General features: G+C 38.7%; 1 protein-coding gene across 1 annotated transcript in view; it reads right to left on the reverse strand.

Annotated features, from left to right (window-relative positions):
* grin3a (glutamate receptor, ionotropic, N-methyl-D-aspartate 3A) overlaps nt 1–18,161 on the reverse strand; it is a 47,999-nt gene extending 29,838 nt beyond the window's left edge. Inside the window, exons 1-2 of the mRNA XM_087791132.1 lie at nt 17,397–18,161; nt 10,961–11,694 (exon numbers count right to left, since the gene is read on the reverse strand). Of these exons, the coding sequence (XP_087647258.1) occupies nt 10,961–11,694; nt 17,397–18,161 (1,499 nt within the window). The remainder of the gene's footprint in view (nt 1–10,960; nt 11,695–17,396) is intronic.
* Between the last annotated feature and the right edge of the window lie 334 nt (nt 18,162–18,495).

An 18,495-nucleotide genomic window follows, 5' to 3' on the forward strand; every position in this document is an offset into this window, starting at 1 on the left:
TGTTAGCAAAGACAAGTTTTAAATATGCCAAGATGAAGTTTTTAAAACTAGTAGTCACTGAAACATTTTGTAGTATGTATATCTTGGATACAGGAAGTATTTGAAGGATTCACTTGTATGGCCTCTAACTGCTGCTGCTCCTTTTTTTATAACCAGCAGAAATGTTCCAAAAACAAAGCATACAGTCCCTGAAATAAATCAACTTCCATGTGACAAATGTGTTCTTACAGTAGCTGAACATTGTTTTAGGGTTTCTAGATGTGAGGACAGAGCCAGAGCTGCTATCACTGTTGATCTATTAGTTACTATTGTAACTAATTATTTATTTATTTTATCGTATAAACATGCATTGAATTAGCTCTTGCACCTAAATTAAAACAAAAGAAAAAATACAATTTTATACATTCCATAGTCAAGTTCTGGTCCAAATGCTGTGAATGGTAATGACTTTATACATTATTATATATTTTGTCAAATGTTAAAGTGACAATGTAAACGATAAACAAATCTCGCATCATTACAGAAGCATGTTCTAAACCATCGTCCATGTTTCTCAACGAGAGGTCAAGAGATAAAATCACGAGTGAGTTTTATTCTCCTGGCCGTGTGAGAGTTGATGAAACCAACAGTAACGTGCAGTCGTGTGACTCGGGGCCTCCAGCGTCGGGACGTTGCTTCTCGGCGTGATCATCTCTGCTCGGTGTCACTGTCAGCAGAATGTTTGCGCTCGTGTCTCTTTCACAAACACAAATAATGAACACGACACGCGGAACACAGAGAGCCCGGGTCGTCCGAGCGGCGCCGCAGACGCGTGACGAGTGCAAACGGGGATTTTTTCTCAACTTGTGTTGCTCTCGGTGGAAACTTTCATCAGCTTTAGAGACCGAACAAACTGTCGAAACCAGACGCATAAATAAACATTTGTGAGGAAAACAAATAAAAATCCTGTTACACACCGACAACACTGACAAGACAGAGGATGTTGGTTCTGACATTAACTGTAGTAACCAGAGGGAGAAGAAACACAAGATATCTTTGCTCCATTTCTCTTTTGGTGTCGTTTCCCCTGATAAAATGTTTTTTCTAAAAATGTAGTATTTAAAAATATAGTCATTGACGGAGATTCAATCCTACCTCGCCTGGCAAAGACCCTCATGCACAACGTTACATTTAACTAAATTAAACCCTGTTTTTATTTTATTTCTATTATCACTCTGGGTAATAACATTGTTTTAAAAGTTCTGTTTTAGAAGTGAATCAGATAAAACTGAAACTTGTCCCCACTTTTGACATAATTGAGTCTATTTTGTTTTTTTAGGTTAACATGGTCAGTTTCCTGTGCACATGACACACATGATTAAAGGACAAAGATAAAGACATTATGTCACATCAATAATAAATAAACAGAATAACATAAATTCAAGTATGATTGTCTTCAGTAACAACGTATTAATAAGAAGCAGAAATAATAATAATAGTCAATATATGTTATTTTTTGTACTGCTGTAAATACAGTATTTTATTTTATTTTTTCAACTTTTTGTGACTCAGTTTGACATATTTGTTTTAAATCATCTGGTTGATCAAAGTATTTGCGATGGACAAAACTAAACAAAAATCCACCAATAAAATCCATAATTAACATACTTATACATCTTACACTTAAATAAAGCTTTATTTATTTTATTTAATCTATATTTTATTTTGTATTTATTGAAAGATAAACCCTTTTCAAATATTAGTATTTAAAATGTAAACAAGTTGTGACCAAAACATCTGTTAATGAAGCGTCTATGATCAAGTGAACCTAATCCTTCTCCAACAACACGTAATCAAGTATATAATAAAGTATCGTACGACCCTTAAAGTCTCAGGACGACCAGTGGCTTCATCTGTTCTCCAGATGTCTGATGACATCTCGGTGTTTCATCAGCTCTCCTGCCACTGATGGCGTCACAGTCAGGAGTCTAGAATCCACTGAAAACCCTCTCCCTCAAGAAGAGACATCACTATTTTACACTTAACTTAACAACTACAGCATTTCTTGGTCTATTGACCAATGAACGATTCTCGGAGAAGGTTTTAAGAACATTTCGATGGATTTCTGATCCATGCGACTCGATTGTAAGTCAACAGCTCTGGCGTCCGTTCATGCACGTGTGCACAAAACACTTGAACTGGAGTCGCTGTAAACAGGATTCATCAGCTGCTTCTTGTTAGCCGCGGCTGGGAAACAGGAATTCATCGTCGCGGAGAGAGAACGTCTTCTCTATCGCCCGCTTTGATGGATCATCTTCTAATTGCTGCGTCTTGTTCACTGATTTTCCTCGCCGGAGATTCTAAGGTCAAAAAGAGTTAATTCACTTCGCTGGTGCACGAGCGTGGACACCAGAGCATGTGGAGGCAACTCAACACGTGTCGGCGTCGTTTAGCAGAACAAATTGCTGCGTTTTGTCACTTCCTGTTTTTGTAATTGTAGCATTTTTTTTAATGATACGACAGTATGTTGATCACTGTGATGTTGACTGTTTTAAGGTCCTTTTTAAGTCATATAAATATAAAATGCCTCGTTGTACATTTACACAATATAAAACAATTTATACACCAAAAAAATACAAGTTCATATTTGACTTTTAATTCCTTTTTAATGTCGGGATTACAAAGCTTTCCTGCTTCGTTCATAATGAGAAAACCAACCAAATAAAACATATTTAATAATGTATTTTGCAACTTAAACTTTCTTTGTGTTGGTTATCAAGATACCTTTTAAACAAAAGTATTTATTTAGATTCTTAGTTAAACTTCCATCTACATTTTAAACTGTGTTTTGCTTGTTGACGGAGAAAAACAAATCTAATGTTATTAATGCTAAGCTATGCTAACTGTTAGTTTGTTTTTTGACACTAACATACTATCATGAAGCTTCATAAGGCAGTGTCTTAAGTCCACTAGATGGCGCTCCGAAGTCTAACCAGCTTGATGAAAGACCATTTTAAAGTGAGAGCGCCACCTATTGAACCAATGAATATTCATTAGCCCATCGCTAATGCTAACGGATATGCTAACTGCTTTTCTACTAGCATAGTTAATTTCTTCACTATTTGTTTAGTCAATTTGTATTTTTAATTCTACATTTTTTTTATTCAAAATTGTAAAACAATTGAAAAGTGTCTTGAAAACAAACTAATTAATAATAATTAATAATTACAAATAAAAGTAAACAAGTGGAATAGTAGATAGCGGGTAGCTAGTTGCTGACACATATTTTGTTGTTATAGGATGTTATAGTATCTAGATATTGTCTTTAACCTTTTACTCTGACTCAAGCTAGTATCAACCCAAAATAATAGTCAAATACTCTCTTGATATATGAAAAAATATGAATATATTGAATATTTAATTACATTTTAATACCATCACTGGCTGCTCGAGTGAAACCTGTCATGTCGGACGACACTTAAAACAAAAGTGATCTGAGGAAACACATGAAACTGTGGAAGGGTTTTGAGTGACAGCTTCACGATACATCATCTATCATCGGTGTTGCCTGTTCACGTCCTGCTGCTCGTCCAGATGTCCGACCCGTAATGAAGACATGTTCCGTGGATGCGGTTACTCAGATTCTAGTCGTTGTGTTACCTTCTGGCTCAGACATTTGAATCAATCCAATCTTTATGGAGATTTAAACAGATTGTTTTGCTGGAGAAACACATGAAGGAACTACACACAACTAGCTCAGAACATCTAGTATGTGAATCGTTCAAACTGAAATAACACAGTAAAAAACATAAATAAAATGATTGGTTCATAAAATGACAAATATAATTCAACACTGTCAATCGTAGTTGAATAAAAAGATCCGTCTTCACTACCATGTTTGTTATTAGACCTCGCAAACCATTAGTACATCTGACCCTCGTTTTCATTTGAATGTATTTCATTTAATTCTAAACAAATATATTGAAGAGAAAGTGTGATAACTAAGGATAATAATGGATCTTTTGATATAAAACCAATCCAAGTTATTGTTAATTTACAAGTAACTTAGTATTTTGTTTATTTTTACATGGATAATTATGTAGTATGTTCATGAGTGTATTAACTATATGGATATCCTTTCTGCATATGCATTTATACATTGTATAATGTTTACTATGTAATATTGTATTATATTTATTCTTACAAGTTTATTTATGCAGTATAATTTTACAAATGTACTTTTTATATAGTTTATATAGTATGTTTTGTTATGTTTGCTTTGCTTTATTTTGCTTTTAAATATGATTAATTATTTATTATGTACAAATAGTTAAATATATTACATATATATGAAACTTGTTTGAAATAACAATTAATTAATTAATTAATTAATTCAATCCATTTTATTAACACGCTCATAATTGGTTATTAATATTCATATTATCTTTACATATTCCATGTTTGCCACTGTAGTGTCGTTTCCTGTTATTTTAAATGAGCGAGCGTCGCTCTGAACATCGTGAAAGTCGTCATCCTGCTGCACGAGCGCTCAAGCTCAACATCTTTTTACACCATTTATGAATAAATATATCATTTAATGGGCTGCGGGGGAAAACCACACGAGGGTGGAACAGTGATTAATATAGAATCAAATGGAAAATTCTTGCTTTGGGCTTTTCATTCTCAACAAAACCAATTTGGTCCAATAATTCAAGCTACTTTTGTCAAATGTTAAATAAGTTAAAAACGTATATGAAGCTTTTATTGGTCACACTATTTACTAACTCATATTTGGTCGCAATGTTGAAGGAGAATGTTTGATATTTACTAAAAAAGAACTTCGCCCTCTACAAAGAGTCACTTCTTTTTTCATTTCATTTATCTGTGGGACCTTTTTGCATCATCCACTTGTTATCAGCTCGTTTCCATGATGAGAGGCCCGTCAGAAGTCAAACTCCCAATCTACCTGAATAAAACACGTCCAAACTTTAATTATAAGGACCTCAGGGATTATAATTAAATAAGGCACTTCATGACTGAGCCAAAGTATAAACTGTTTTTGTTTTTTTCTGACTGGGTTCTGTGGCCCTTGTCACCGGGAGGAAAGTCAAAAAGATGATTATGTTTACAACATCACTCAATCCTGCACTTGACAGGGAGTCACTTGTGGTCTGGTGCAGTCTGTCCCGGAGACAAAAGGGGGGAAGAGGCAGGGATCTCCTTGAGAGGTCACCGGAATACTCCCGAGACGTACACAGGACTTCAAAGATCATGAAGCAGGAAATGAAACATAGGATAAAATACAGTCATTGATTTGTCAAATTGTAAATAAAATGAGCTGAAGCTTCAACTTAGTAATAACATAAATACAAATAACACGAGTAATAGTATAAAAGAATACATAAGACAGATAATGTGTACATAACAAATAAAATGACACATAAATAAATGTTCACATGACCTAGTTACAGTAAAAAACTGTTTCATTACAGTTTAAATTGTTTGATTACAGTTGAAAATGGTTTGATTTTAGTTAAAAATTGTTTGATTACAGCTGAAAATAGTTTGATTTCAGTAAAAAATAAATAATAGTTGGATTGCAATTGAAAATAGTTGGATTTCAGTTAAAAATAGTTGGATTACAATTGAAAATAGTTTGATTATAGTTGAAAACTGTTTGATTTCGGTTGAAAATTGTTTGATTATAGTTGAAAATTGTTTGATTACAGTTGAGAATTGTTTGATTATAGTTGAAAATTGTTTGATTACAGTTGAAAATTGTTTGATTTTAGTTTAAATAGTTTGATTTCAGTTGAAAATTGTTTGATAACGGTTGAAAATTGTTTGATAACAGTTGAAAATTGTTTGATAACGGTTGAAAATTGTTTGATAGCAGTTGAAAATTGTTTGATAACGGTTGAAAATTGTTTGATAACAGTTGAAAATTGTTCGATTACTGTTTAAATTTGTTTGATTATAGTTGAAAATGGTTTGATTTCAGTTGAAATTTGTTTTATTTCAGTTTTAATTGTTTGATAACAATTTAAAATTGTTCGATTACAGTTTAAAATAGTTTGATTACAGTTAAAAATAGTTTGATTTCAGTTAAACATAGTTTGATTACAGTTGAAAATTAAAGATTGTAGTTGTTGATGTAAACAAAACAAACATGTGTTTGAGTCAAAGTGTACTAATATTTAAAAAAAACAACACAACTTTACTGAAACAGGTGTAAAGCCTAAAATGAGATTGAAACAAATAGACTAACACATGTATAGACTCAACCTGTGGTTCGTTAAGAGTCAACAATAAACCTGTTTGTTTTTGTAAAGTGGGAGGAAACAGGAGAGCCGCCTGTAAGTAAAAGCCCTCTGAACAGAAAAGGTCGAAAAACAAATTGGAAAAAACAATTCAGATAGAAAATAGACTTTGTTATCGAGGCAGTTTTTTATCTTTTCTTTCACTGAGGTCTCCTCAAACTACTTGTTGCTTATTTGTTGTAACACAAAAATCCTCACCAATCCTTCTCAGACTTGTGTAGTTCAGACCTTCTATGATTTTTCTTACGACACAAGACTTTATGTCTTTAAAAACCAGACTGGTGGGACAACACCTCACAACTGCCCTCAAAATATAATCCCCGAGCAAGACAATACTCCGAGGATCTCTTCCACTCTGTTGAAAGTGTGTTCAATCATGTAACACAATGTCAGTCCGACTCACTGTAATGTCATGTCGTGCTCGAGGACACAGGAGACATCTGCTTATCCATCAATCAAGATTTTTGAACTTTAAAGATCACTTAGCAAAGTATTCAAGGATGTTTTCAAAAGTTTTCTTTGGTCTGTTTTGTTGCTTTTCCGAAGAAGACCATGTTCCCAAATGTCATGTTCATGTTCATGTCCACTCGTGTGGATCTACAGCAGCTCAGCCAACTACACATTCCAGTCGCTGACTCCTCTTGTACCCGAAACCTTGTTCTCTGGGTCACTACCCACCACTGGGGACCACAGGTGAGGTTAAAGATGTTGATCGACCGGTATAATAAGAGCTTTGAACTTTACTCTCTTGGACATGTAACAGTTGAAGGAAAATGAGTCATCTTTGAATGTAAGTGAATTTATTTATTTTAAGATCGATCTTAAACCTTTAATATTTATTATTATCTTCGTATAATTATCTCAAAGAGTGAGAGAGTCAGGCATCTGACACAAACCATAACCAGGAATTTAATTGGAATGAAATGATTATTTGTACTTGTAGTTGGAAACCAGGGAACCTGTAACACAACCTCCACTGCAACGACCTCTCCGTCTCACTGCATCAGTTCTTACTTCCTGTGCCGCTCTGGCGATGTGGCTACCAGTGAGAGCTCGAAGAAAGTAGGTTGGACACCTGAATTAAAAATGTAGTTCGCTCCAAACCATTTCTAACAAATCCTCCTACAGAGTGTGGAGAATTTTGCTGGTGTTAGGTAGTTTCATTTGGCCTAAGAAACAGTTTTGAATACCATATTTTTTGGACTAAAGGGGCACTTAATTTATATTTTTTGTTTCATTTTGTTTTTTAATTATTGTTGCGATTATTGACTTAACTGTTATTTTGGTAATGTGGTAAGTAATTAAGTAAAAGTTATTTAGCAGGCAGCATCTGTCAAAATGTTTTAGTATGACTTTGGTAAATTACAAAGCGGCACCGTTGTATTATATGGATAAACGGATAGATAGACTCAGTAGGTAGGTAGGTAGGGAGGTAGGGAGGTAGGCAAGGAGAAAGGGAGTTAGGTAGGTGGGTAGTGGGTAAGTATGTAGGCGGGTAGGTAGGCTGGCAGGTCTTTAGGTAGGTAGGCAGGTAGGCAGGCAAGGAAGTAGATAGGTAGGTAGGCAGGCAGGCAGGCAGGCAGGTAGGTAAGGGGGAAGGGAGTTAGGTAAGTTTTGCTTTGTGTTACACACTATGGAATTCCACTACTAAAATTGAAAAAACTTCCGACATAAATTGTCTTTCTTTAAGAATGTTGTGGAGCTAAACGCCTCTGGTGTTACAGTCATAAAGACCCCCAGATATGAAGTTTGTGTCCCTCTGGGAGAGGTATGTGCTGTTAAAGTGCTTTAAAGTATTCAATTTAATTGTTACTTGAAAGATTTAAACAGACTTTTTACAGCACATAAGGTGGACTAAGTGTGTATTGCTGATATTTACTGTATTGTTTCCTTCATATTCATATTTTTCCACAAATAAACATCTGAATGAAACAATCTTCCAGCTAAAGCCAACAGAAAGTCAACCTCGGTGTGTTTTTCTTCTTAATACAATTGTTTCTTTCGAGCTGTTTTGCAGCAGCAAACGCCAGTTGGGATTCAGAAATGGCACACAAACTCTTATCGAGACACAATCCTTTTCCTTTGTTCTGCTCTCAGCTGTCGATAGTTCGCTTCTATTAGCTTGACATATTTTCATCCACTGCCTCTCACCTCGTCCCATCAGCAGTAATGCCTCTCAAATGTTCTGCACTTCTGATTGCCTCCTTTGATGTATTTTTCACTCCAACACTTTCTCCTGTTTGGGTTTGTCGAGGGCTAATTCACACGGTTTCTCACAGCTAATGTGACAGAACTCCATTAAGTGGTTTGTGTTGGAGTCTGAATGGACTGAATGTGGACTCATCAATATTCATGTTGTGAAGGTTCAGGTAACTACACCCGTATTACACCAGGTTTACTGTTGTTGTGCAGCAATAACACAACGACATGTAGACCCTGCACTTGTGTGAAGGGGTTTCAATAAGGAAGGAAATGGCTTCACCTCATGTGGACCCCATTAACTCAGGTGCAGTTGTGTGTACGGATTGTTTCCGTCCACGAGCATTTCCAGGCGTCAGTTCTCCAGGGAAGCCTCGAGTCAGCAAGACGGATGAGGGTGAAGAGATCAGGGGACTCGGAAATGTATGGAAACCAAATTGTGTCAAATTGAATTTCCACCCGACAATGCCTGTGCTGGTGATGTAAATATGTGAGCAGGTACAGCGTGACTCGATTCCATGAGGATCCAGGCGACACTTTCTCTATAAAAAACACGCTGGCATTTTACTTATCGCTCTTACGATCCAAAGCTGACATTTATGACGCTCAAAGAGGTTATTTACTGCCCCTGACATCAAAAGTATTGTTTGCTGTTCACTGTAAAGCTATTCCAGATATCAATGTTAAACCAACATTAACCTACTAATATACTTCTTGTTCACGATGGCAACTGGTTTTCATCCAATTGTTAAAGCAGGTTCATCTTTTTCCTGTTAGGTAAATCTTTAGAAACAAACCCTTGCAAGTTAAGAACGATGTCAATGCTTTTTGACTCAGTGTTAATTTGTTATTTTGCCCCGGTTACAATGCAAAACATTCCCCGCAGCTATATATAATATAATTTGTCTCTACACTTTTCATAAGTACACCTCTGCATTACATTGTATGCTTCGAAAATGAAAGAAATTAAATAAATATAAACGTATACGAAACTATAAAATATATCAAGTGCATTAATTTGCCTGAAATAATGATAATAAAAAATCTAATAAACTCAATAAAATCTTCAAATCATAAACTATTTTTAAACGTTTTTTAACCAACTAAATCGGACCATTTGATTCTGAAAAAAATAAAATATATTAAATATATCTTAAACTCAATAGAGCACAATAAAAACATCAACATTTCAATATAATTTTGCTGTTTCATGAATCAAAATGAAGGAATAAACAAAGCCAGATGATTGTTGGTGATATTCAGCACTCATGAAAAGATTCAAGCAGCTTGTCACGAGACTGAGATTTAAAGTCTTTAAGTGACGCCTTAAATATTTTGTCTTCTTACTCTCTGCTGCCATCGTGTTCAGTAAAGTCAAGCAATACCTTCGCTTCAACAAATTTCCTCGTCTTAGCTTTGTCTCATTGTCTCCGTCTCTCTCTGCCTTCTTGTCACTAAATATTTATCCATTTTATATCTTGAGGCTTGGTTTACTTACTGCATTTTATATCTCTTTCTCTACTGTGTGCTTGCTTGCTTGGTGTTGCCCCCTACTGTAGTGGATGTACAATTACACTTATTGGTCTGACAATAACAGCATGTTCTCGCCTCACTATTTGAGAAGGACTTTTTTACTAATTGTAACTTTCATTATTCTCTTCAGACATTTACTTTTTTTTGTCGCAGGAAAACATAATAATGAGAGGTTAGTTCCGTTTCTTTTTCTCTTTTTTTTTTAACACTGACGCATGAAGACAATGAAGGAGCTTGGACCCGGAAGGAAAGCTCAAAAACTCAAAGCTTAGAGACTGTATGAGTAAATTCCAATATTTGCTACATCGACTAATAAGTAGTTAAAGCTCAACTATGTGATATTCATACAGTATTTGTCTCCGGCGCCCTCTACAGTTCAGTGTAATATCATGTTGTTTCCGCCAGGAAGGTTCTAAGCCTTACGAAAACATTGTTTCCGACCCACTTCTGAAAAAGAAGTTTGGTGGTCGTGTGGACACTCGTGGGTATAAATCTAAATAGTTTCTACTACATAAGTCATGACTGTTCACAACAATCATTAAATGATCTTTAAAGGTACTTTGAGCTGCTCTCAGTAATTATCAACACTTTCTAATCCTAATTAAAGAAAAGTTTACAACACTTAGAGACTTTTCCATGTTTACTTGTGTATCATCGTTGAGTGTATCATCGGATTCTCAATTCTTAAGCACTTTACTGTCTCACTGTTGTGTTACACAACCTTCACAGCGACAAGGTTTATGGAAGACATTAGTTTGAATGCTTTTGACAAACAATGTTGTGTTCCTGCCTGACAGCCTTCGTCGGCAGTAACTCCGGCTCAAAATAAAAAAGGCAGTTTTAATAAAACTCTCATGACGTGGAATTACTTTTTCAATAAATTGGTTTCTCTTTCCAGGGCATGGGTTTTGGCAGTAAACAGTTCTTACCTTGACAGGTATTCTCCGGAGCTCCCCGACCTCGGCTGCGTGTCCAAACAGTTTGTAGTTCCAGGAATGAGCGCCAGAGCCGGATTCTCCTGGGCGGCGCTGCCAACTGCCCGCGCCACCAGCTCCAAAGAGTCATGGACGTAGTGATCCGAGGAAGGGGACCCCATAACCCCGTGCGACAGCAACCCCAAGGGCAATCCTTCCGTCCTGAGCTCAGCCACATTCTGGCTGTCCCCCAAAACCCAGTGATAGTCTGGCAGCATCATCCGCGTGGCCAGCGTCCAAAGTCGCCGGAGATCACGGATCTCGCAACCAAACGTCACGACCCCTCTTGTGGACGCGGCGTCTCTGAGGGCCTCCAGCTGTTTCATCACCGCCTGCTGCTGGTCCGCCTTCAGCGAGAAGGCGGGCGGTGAGGTATTGGGGGGCAAATGAGGTAAAGTCAACAATGCCGGCGAGGAGTCGACCCCCGTCTGAGCACTCAGAGCGGCTCCTGAGGACGATAAAGTCGTGGACGACTGTAACAAAGTCAAAGAGGAGGATGTCAGGTTGACAAGCGTTCCCAGGTGGAAGCGGGTGTTGTTCTTGATGAGTAAAAGAAAGTCACTTATGTCCAGGTCCTGGCAGAGGAGAACGCTTATCTCCCACCAGCCGTTCATCATCAACAGGGAGTAGACGAGATGGGACGGCGGCGCCTCCACTGTCTGCATGGCCATTTGCACATGGAGAGGATTCTTCCATGGGGTAGTCAAAGAGAGATGATGATGATGATGAGGAGCGAATGAGTGGATGAAAGGGCATTGTTGAGGAAAAACAAAGAGAAACAATCGGGGGAGAAATGTGTAATAAGTGGGATGGAAGGTATCCAGTTAAACAAAGAAACAAATGAAGCGTAAGAATGAAAAGATTGATGTGCCAGTTAGCGTGGCACAAAGATTAGAATCGGATTAAATAAACCAAACGAAACAGATCCAGAGGGTTTGTAAATTGGATGAAGGGATAAATCGGGGCAAGCAGAAGGTGAAAACAGATGTAGTTGAGTGAAAAAGAAGGAGGGAAAGAAAGACAAAAAAGGTTAAAAATTCAAAAGTGGAATTACTTTCTTTTCCAAGAATGCAATCTGTTCCTTGAGAACAAACACAGACAGGAACACATATTGGATTCCGGCCCGCACTCACCTGCGCCCATGAATATCATTACACACATGAAACACATCACAACGGTATTTTCAAAGGCTTCATCGCCTGCTTTAGGTGATTAATATGATCCAGTCGGACTGAAGACGCAGTTATGACTTGGTCTGTGATCAAAATTTAAACACTTGCGAGCAAAATGGCCACTCGAGGCGGGAGTAGCAATAATATACTTAGTTTTAATTACAGAAAAAACTGTTTGAAAAAAAGTATGATTTATTCTACCGTTTTTACCTTTACCATAAATGTAACTAAAGTAAAGTAAAGTAAGTTTTGGCTATACATACATTCTATAAAAAAGCAAAAGACAATAAAGTTTTATATTATTTTATAGGGTAATAAAATAAAAAAGGTGGCAAAAGGTTGCAGAAACTTAAAAAAAGTTCTTACTTAAACACAAGCGTTGCAGTAAAAAGTCCATTACGGTCCAATTATTGGAGTGTAAATGAGATTATTCCTCTGTTTGTTTACAGAGATGGATTGTTTCTATCACAAAAGCACCAACATAAGCAATAGCAACTGGTTTGATCGAAGATTTTAATGGAAACACACGATTAAATGTCGCCGCCTCGCTCTGTGTGTGTGGGACCCTCAACACAGCCAAGTGTTTTGATGAAGTCCTGGTTTGTCTGTTTCCCTCCTGTGCCAAAGTATACTTTGAGTAAATGTGAAGGTGCAGCCCTTGCATTATGGGAAAAGTGTGTGAGTTGTTGTGCCAATGGACAAATCCAATAGAGCGGAAATAAGTTGGTTAGTTTGTTTTTGTTCCACCATCACAGGGTCAATGGTCTGAAAAACTTTTTAGAACTCGTGTTAATTTAGCAAAAATTTGGCAAAACCCATTTGATTCCCCTGATAGTGAGTCAATTGACATTTATCCAGTCTCAACATCTTACATGATCGCTTTTAATGGAGTTGTTTTCTTGTAAGATGACAAAAGATCAGAGTCAAACTCAACCAGACAAGGCGTCGTCTAAGTCTTCGGCCAAATAAAAAGTCTATTCGACAAACTGTCCGTAACGAGAAATGATGGCCTCAATATAACTTGATCACCTCAGTGTTTGTGCTTCTATCACATTATTCTGAAATATTCCAACACTCAACGAGCAATTGTTCGACACTTTTCGTAGAACCTGGGTTATGTTCTTTACTCTTGCTTGGGGACCATTGTGGTGTTGATGAGCCATGATAAAAAAAAACATTCTGATGGCACAACCGAGAAAATGGTCAACAAGCTTAAATGTTGTAACTCTTTGGTGAAGCGAGAAGAACTGGAATGAGCTTTTCATGCTGGTTTGCTGTTATCACGAGCCGGCGCGCCAGCAGTGGAGCGGGCCACGGCCATGTCTAATTAATAATTAGCTTTAAAATTTGAGCGATAAAACCAGTCCAGCAGAAGGGCTGTGGAACAGGGCGGTGATAAGGTGATCTCTGAAGGGTCTTCAAAGCTAACAACTTAATAACCTTCATTTAGAAGTTTTTTTGTCATGCTGTTGCTGTAACAGCGATGAACTTTCGTAAGTGTTTGTCTCATAAAATCCACGTGTTTGTTTTGTTTTTAGATCGTCCTACAGTTTCGCTGTTGTGGGTTGTTTATTTCCCTGATTCCCGAACATCAAAGCTTCCTGCCAGTCTCTGCACTGAGGTAACTATATCTATAGCTCCAGTGCCGACTTCAGATGTCTGGATCACAAAACACGTGAGCTTGTCTTAGCAACTTTTGGAATGTAAGATCGATTTTCACCGAATCCTGTTTGTCTTGTGAGATTATCAAACACTTTCTCCTCAGGAATACATTTCATGAAGATTTTCTCAGCATTGCTTCTTGATTTTGTGCTTTTGGCTCCCAAATAAAGTAATTTACTGGTCTGCAGATTTTGACCAGATGTCGGTATGGCTGACACAGTAAGGGTCTGTAACCCAGCACTGGCCAGACCTCCTTACACGAACCTTCTCCATTTAAAAAAAAAAAAATTGGATCAAATTAGAGACTTTAGGACAATTGCCTGGATCTAGAACTTCTCAACCTGCTTCCTTTCATAGGGACACCCTCTGGAGAAAAACTAATTTCTGTCAGTTGTGAGCTCGGGTAACGGACTGACAGATTCAGATTCAGTCGTCAATGGAGGAATTTGATTTCGAACATGACGGGTTGCTTAGAGTCTTGATGTCGCTTCATCGATCTGTCTGTCATTGTCAACCTTTTCCCTGAATGAGATGCTTAAAGCTGAACGTTCCACCATTTTCTGAAACATGGTTTCAAGCTGAGCTGGTAACCATCCACGACTGCAGTGATGTTTGAAGGTTTTATGTAGCCATTAGCACCATCTGAGGACAGCTGGGATGACATTCTGAGGCGACCAATCAGAAGACGCTCTCCTCTCTGAGGTCACATTCTCATAGAACATGACATAATTCCTGTAACTATTCATCAATAATCATTGATATAAATGAAAAAACATGGTTTTAAATTGTTAATGTGTTCTTCTTTACTAAAGAAGAGTCTCTTTTATAAATGGTTTCCATTCGTCCCTTCATCCACCAGATCTGTCAGTCATGACTTTAAGGAAGCAGCTCAAGCTCTTAACACCCACTGATAGTTTTCCTTGTGAAAGAGCAGGAAATTCAATATAACCCAGACGATACACACATGCCAGTACACACACCGACACACACACACACACACACACACACATACACACACACCGACACACTCAGTCTTAGACCATTAGTAAGAGTGAAAGGTTCTGGGACATGTGCCACCCTCTAAGCAACACTCGGGTGTATCAGTGTGTTAAAGAAAGCTCGACTTGTCTCGTTCCTGGCCTGATTTGTTCTACCTAATCTAAGATTTACATTTTTGTTTTTTGATCATCTTCAATATAAACGCTTTATTCGAAGAAGACATGTTTAAACACTATGTATTTATCTTGTATTTTACTATAAGACATAATAAATCATCTATATCAGGATTTAAATCTATTTTATGCCAGTGATTATTAAACATTTTTAATTTCTTTAATTGCCTTTGTTGAGAAGCAGAAACTCTAAAGCTGAGTTCACCAACACACAACGCAAAGTTAAACCACAAACGCTGCTGCTGTGGTGCAAATAATTGTGACGCTGTTTCCATGCAGCTCACATTAAAGAGAATGAATTCTCACGATTTCTCATTTCACGCTGAAGAGAACTCCCAAGGCGACACTCCAAGGACGCCGGATCATTGATCACTCTTCCATTTCCGAAGACACATTTGGCCAAGCTAAGGTCAGAATTCCAAGTATTAAATCTTTGTCTTTATTTTCTATCCACACAATTTTAGTAGGATGGAAAATAGTTTGTTTTTTTTTAACTTTCAATTCTTGAATGAAGGTTTTAAATCCTGATCAATGTTTGATCGAGAAAAACAAAAGATTCAACCCACACATATAACCTCTCATGGAATTCTATAGTGATAGAGAAACAACATTTTAACTTGTTTTCAAAGTTCATGAGAAAACTTCAGCACCTTCATGGATCAAGTCGCTGCAGTCGCCATTGTTTGTAGTCATTTTTGATAAAGGATCGAACTCTTGAATCTGCTGCTCTTTCAAGTTTCGGGTCTTTAATCAGGCTCTTTAGAGCCTCGTCCTTTTGTGCTTGCGCTGCGAGTTCTTACCTGTCTGGTCCCATTTGTTAACCTGAAAAACCTGTTTTTTCATCCTTTGTTCATGACCAACATGTGGTTTAAATGTGTTCTGGGCCCCTGAAGTAGACAAATGTCCACAAATTCACACACAAAAAGTGAAATAACTTCAATTTATCGGGGTTGAGGTGTTTAAATAGTTCTTGACGAGACATCGCTTTTAACCCTTAAAAAATAAGGATGTGTTTTGATTTTCACTTCTAGTTATTGACGCAATACTGACTTATTTGTATCATTGAAGACAGCATAGTGCTTTAGTTTAAAACATTTACTTCACATTCCATAGAAAAACTATTACATAAAAACATCCTGTCCTTGATTTCAGCACCACGGACAGCTCTTCCCACTCTCTCTTCGAGGTCCGGCTCACAAAAGCTTCTTTCATGTTCAGGCTATTTATCTGGCGTGAAGTTAATCATAGTTCTTGAGAAATTATTCATTTCAGTGCGGCTTTTGCTCTGAATAATTTCTGTCAGATTCCCAATTCTTCACTTCCGACACTGAAGCTGTGGTTAAGTTACGGCTCTTAGCATGAGTCTGGTTCTCTTGTGGTTTCTGCCTCAATGAGCTTTTATTTATTTATTTTTCTACTTCTGTAAAAAAAAATCTTGGGATAGCTGCGATTGAGATGACGTCTTCCTTTTTTTAAATCATCTTTTTTTTTTGTTTGTTTTTTAAATAATAGAATTATAAATAAGGCTTAAAATATATAATGGAAAGCAACGAAAATGGTGACATGAACACCAGGAGGGAGTTATGTGGTTGATTGGAATCTGGCAGTAACTCAGAGTTTATACTTCTTATCCCTTGTGTTGTCTCTGGGTCAAGGTGACCCAAAGGCCTGAAAACAAATGTGTTTGTGGTATCCCTTGTGTGGTCTCTGGGTCAAGGTGAACCACCTTCCTAGCTTCCATAAACACATATGCATTGGTGGAAGACAGACACAACACAAGGGATATCATATTAAATACCAGTAAAGGTGGTTGAACATCATCTCATCCGTATCTCTTGATTAACTCTTGACTCTAACACTTAACTTTCTTTCCTATGTTGATTTATTCCCACAGGACATTTCATTTAAATGTATCTAGAAATGAGATGAGATGAAAAAGATGACATTGTATGTTGACAGTTGGCGTAGTTAATGACTCCTTCTATTGTCATTTTCTTAACTAGTGAAATTAGAATATTTACGCAATACGACTTCATTGTACACACATAACATCTGAAATTTAGAATTCATTTTTCGTTTGGACGCTGCTGTAGAAGTCTTTTGCTGATATTCCTTCCATTTATGTTCGATAAAAGTTCCTTTAAGAGTTTCTGATATCCTGCGGCTGAAAATGTTATATGAGGACATGAGTTTGAAGTTTTTACTTGTATTTAAATTATTTAAAGTCTGGACATATTAAAAAAAAAAAAAGATGAATTGATGATGAGGTTTAACTATAAATATATATTTTTTCATCATTTAAAAGGGACCATCTACTATGTGGCTCAAAGGTGTGATGACATTGACCCCTCTGCGCACCCCCCCCCCCAGCACCTGACCCCTCACCTCGCTGTGACGTCTGAACTCCCTCTGGACCACGCTGACCACCGGGATCCGAAGAGCCTGAGACACAAACTCCAACTTGACAAACTCGTCTCGGTTCCGTGGGAACGAGATCATGGCGGAGACCCCTTGCACGACCACCGTGTGACACACGCTCTCCACGAAAGACAGCGGGTCCTCGTTGTCGGGGGTCCCCGAGGAAGCGAAGGAGAAAGCTGGAAGCTCCCCAAGTCCAGACCCCACAGCCATGACCAGCTCCAGGGACAGGTTGAAGGGAAGCACGTCGGCCCGGTTCAGAGCCTCGGCGGCCAGAAGCATCGAGTCCCGAGGGGAGAACACCCGACTCTCCCTTGGGGGGTTCTCCTCCCGCTGCCGGGGCTGGGATTTACTCCTCCCGGGGCCCCGCTGGGTGTTTGTGGCCCCTCGGCTCCGGAGGCTCCCGAACTCCGCCGCACTCCTCTGGACCCGCTCCACGCGTCTGTCTCTGGTCTCAGGACCCCTTCCAGGCCCAGACTCCTCAGAGGGCACCAGTCGAGGCTGCACATGCAGAGCCCCGACCCGGACCGTGTGTCCGATCCGCTTGAGCACCTGGCACGGCTGCGGGTGAGAGTGCGCGCCCGGCGGGAGGAAGACCAGGGCGCACAAGAGGAAGCGGAACAATGGCGAGACCCTCGCGTCTGACCCAGCAGCTGCCGGACCCTTCCTCATCTTCATCCTCTCCGCGCAGAACCCGGCGCTCCGTCTGACCGCAGCCCGGCGGGGGTCCATGCCCGAGCCGCTCCTGCCACCGCGAGAGTGAGGAGGAGAGTCCGGCTCCAGGACCAGCTCCTCCAGGTCCAGACTGGAGCAAAGTTGCGCGCGTGTGTCCACAAGACAACAGGCTGCTGCTGGTGCGCGCACACGGAGGACGGGATCCACGCAGAAGCAGACAATGTGTACCCCCCACAAGTCCCGCTTTTCATCTCCAAAAGAATTCCATCATCGACTCCTCGTGAGGGATCCACACGTGTGGTCGAACATCTCGTAATCCACGGAGCAACAAGCCCACGGGAGGAGGCTGCGGCGACGCTGGCTCGTGCGCATTCCAGAGCAGGGGAATCCT

The sequence above is a fragment of the Callionymus lyra genome, chromosome 5 (assembly GCF_982586985.1).
Source record: "Callionymus lyra chromosome 5, fCalLyr1.hap1.1, whole genome shotgun sequence".
NCBI classification, from domain to species: domain Eukaryota; kingdom Metazoa; phylum Chordata; class Actinopteri; order Syngnathiformes; family Callionymidae; genus Callionymus; species Callionymus lyra.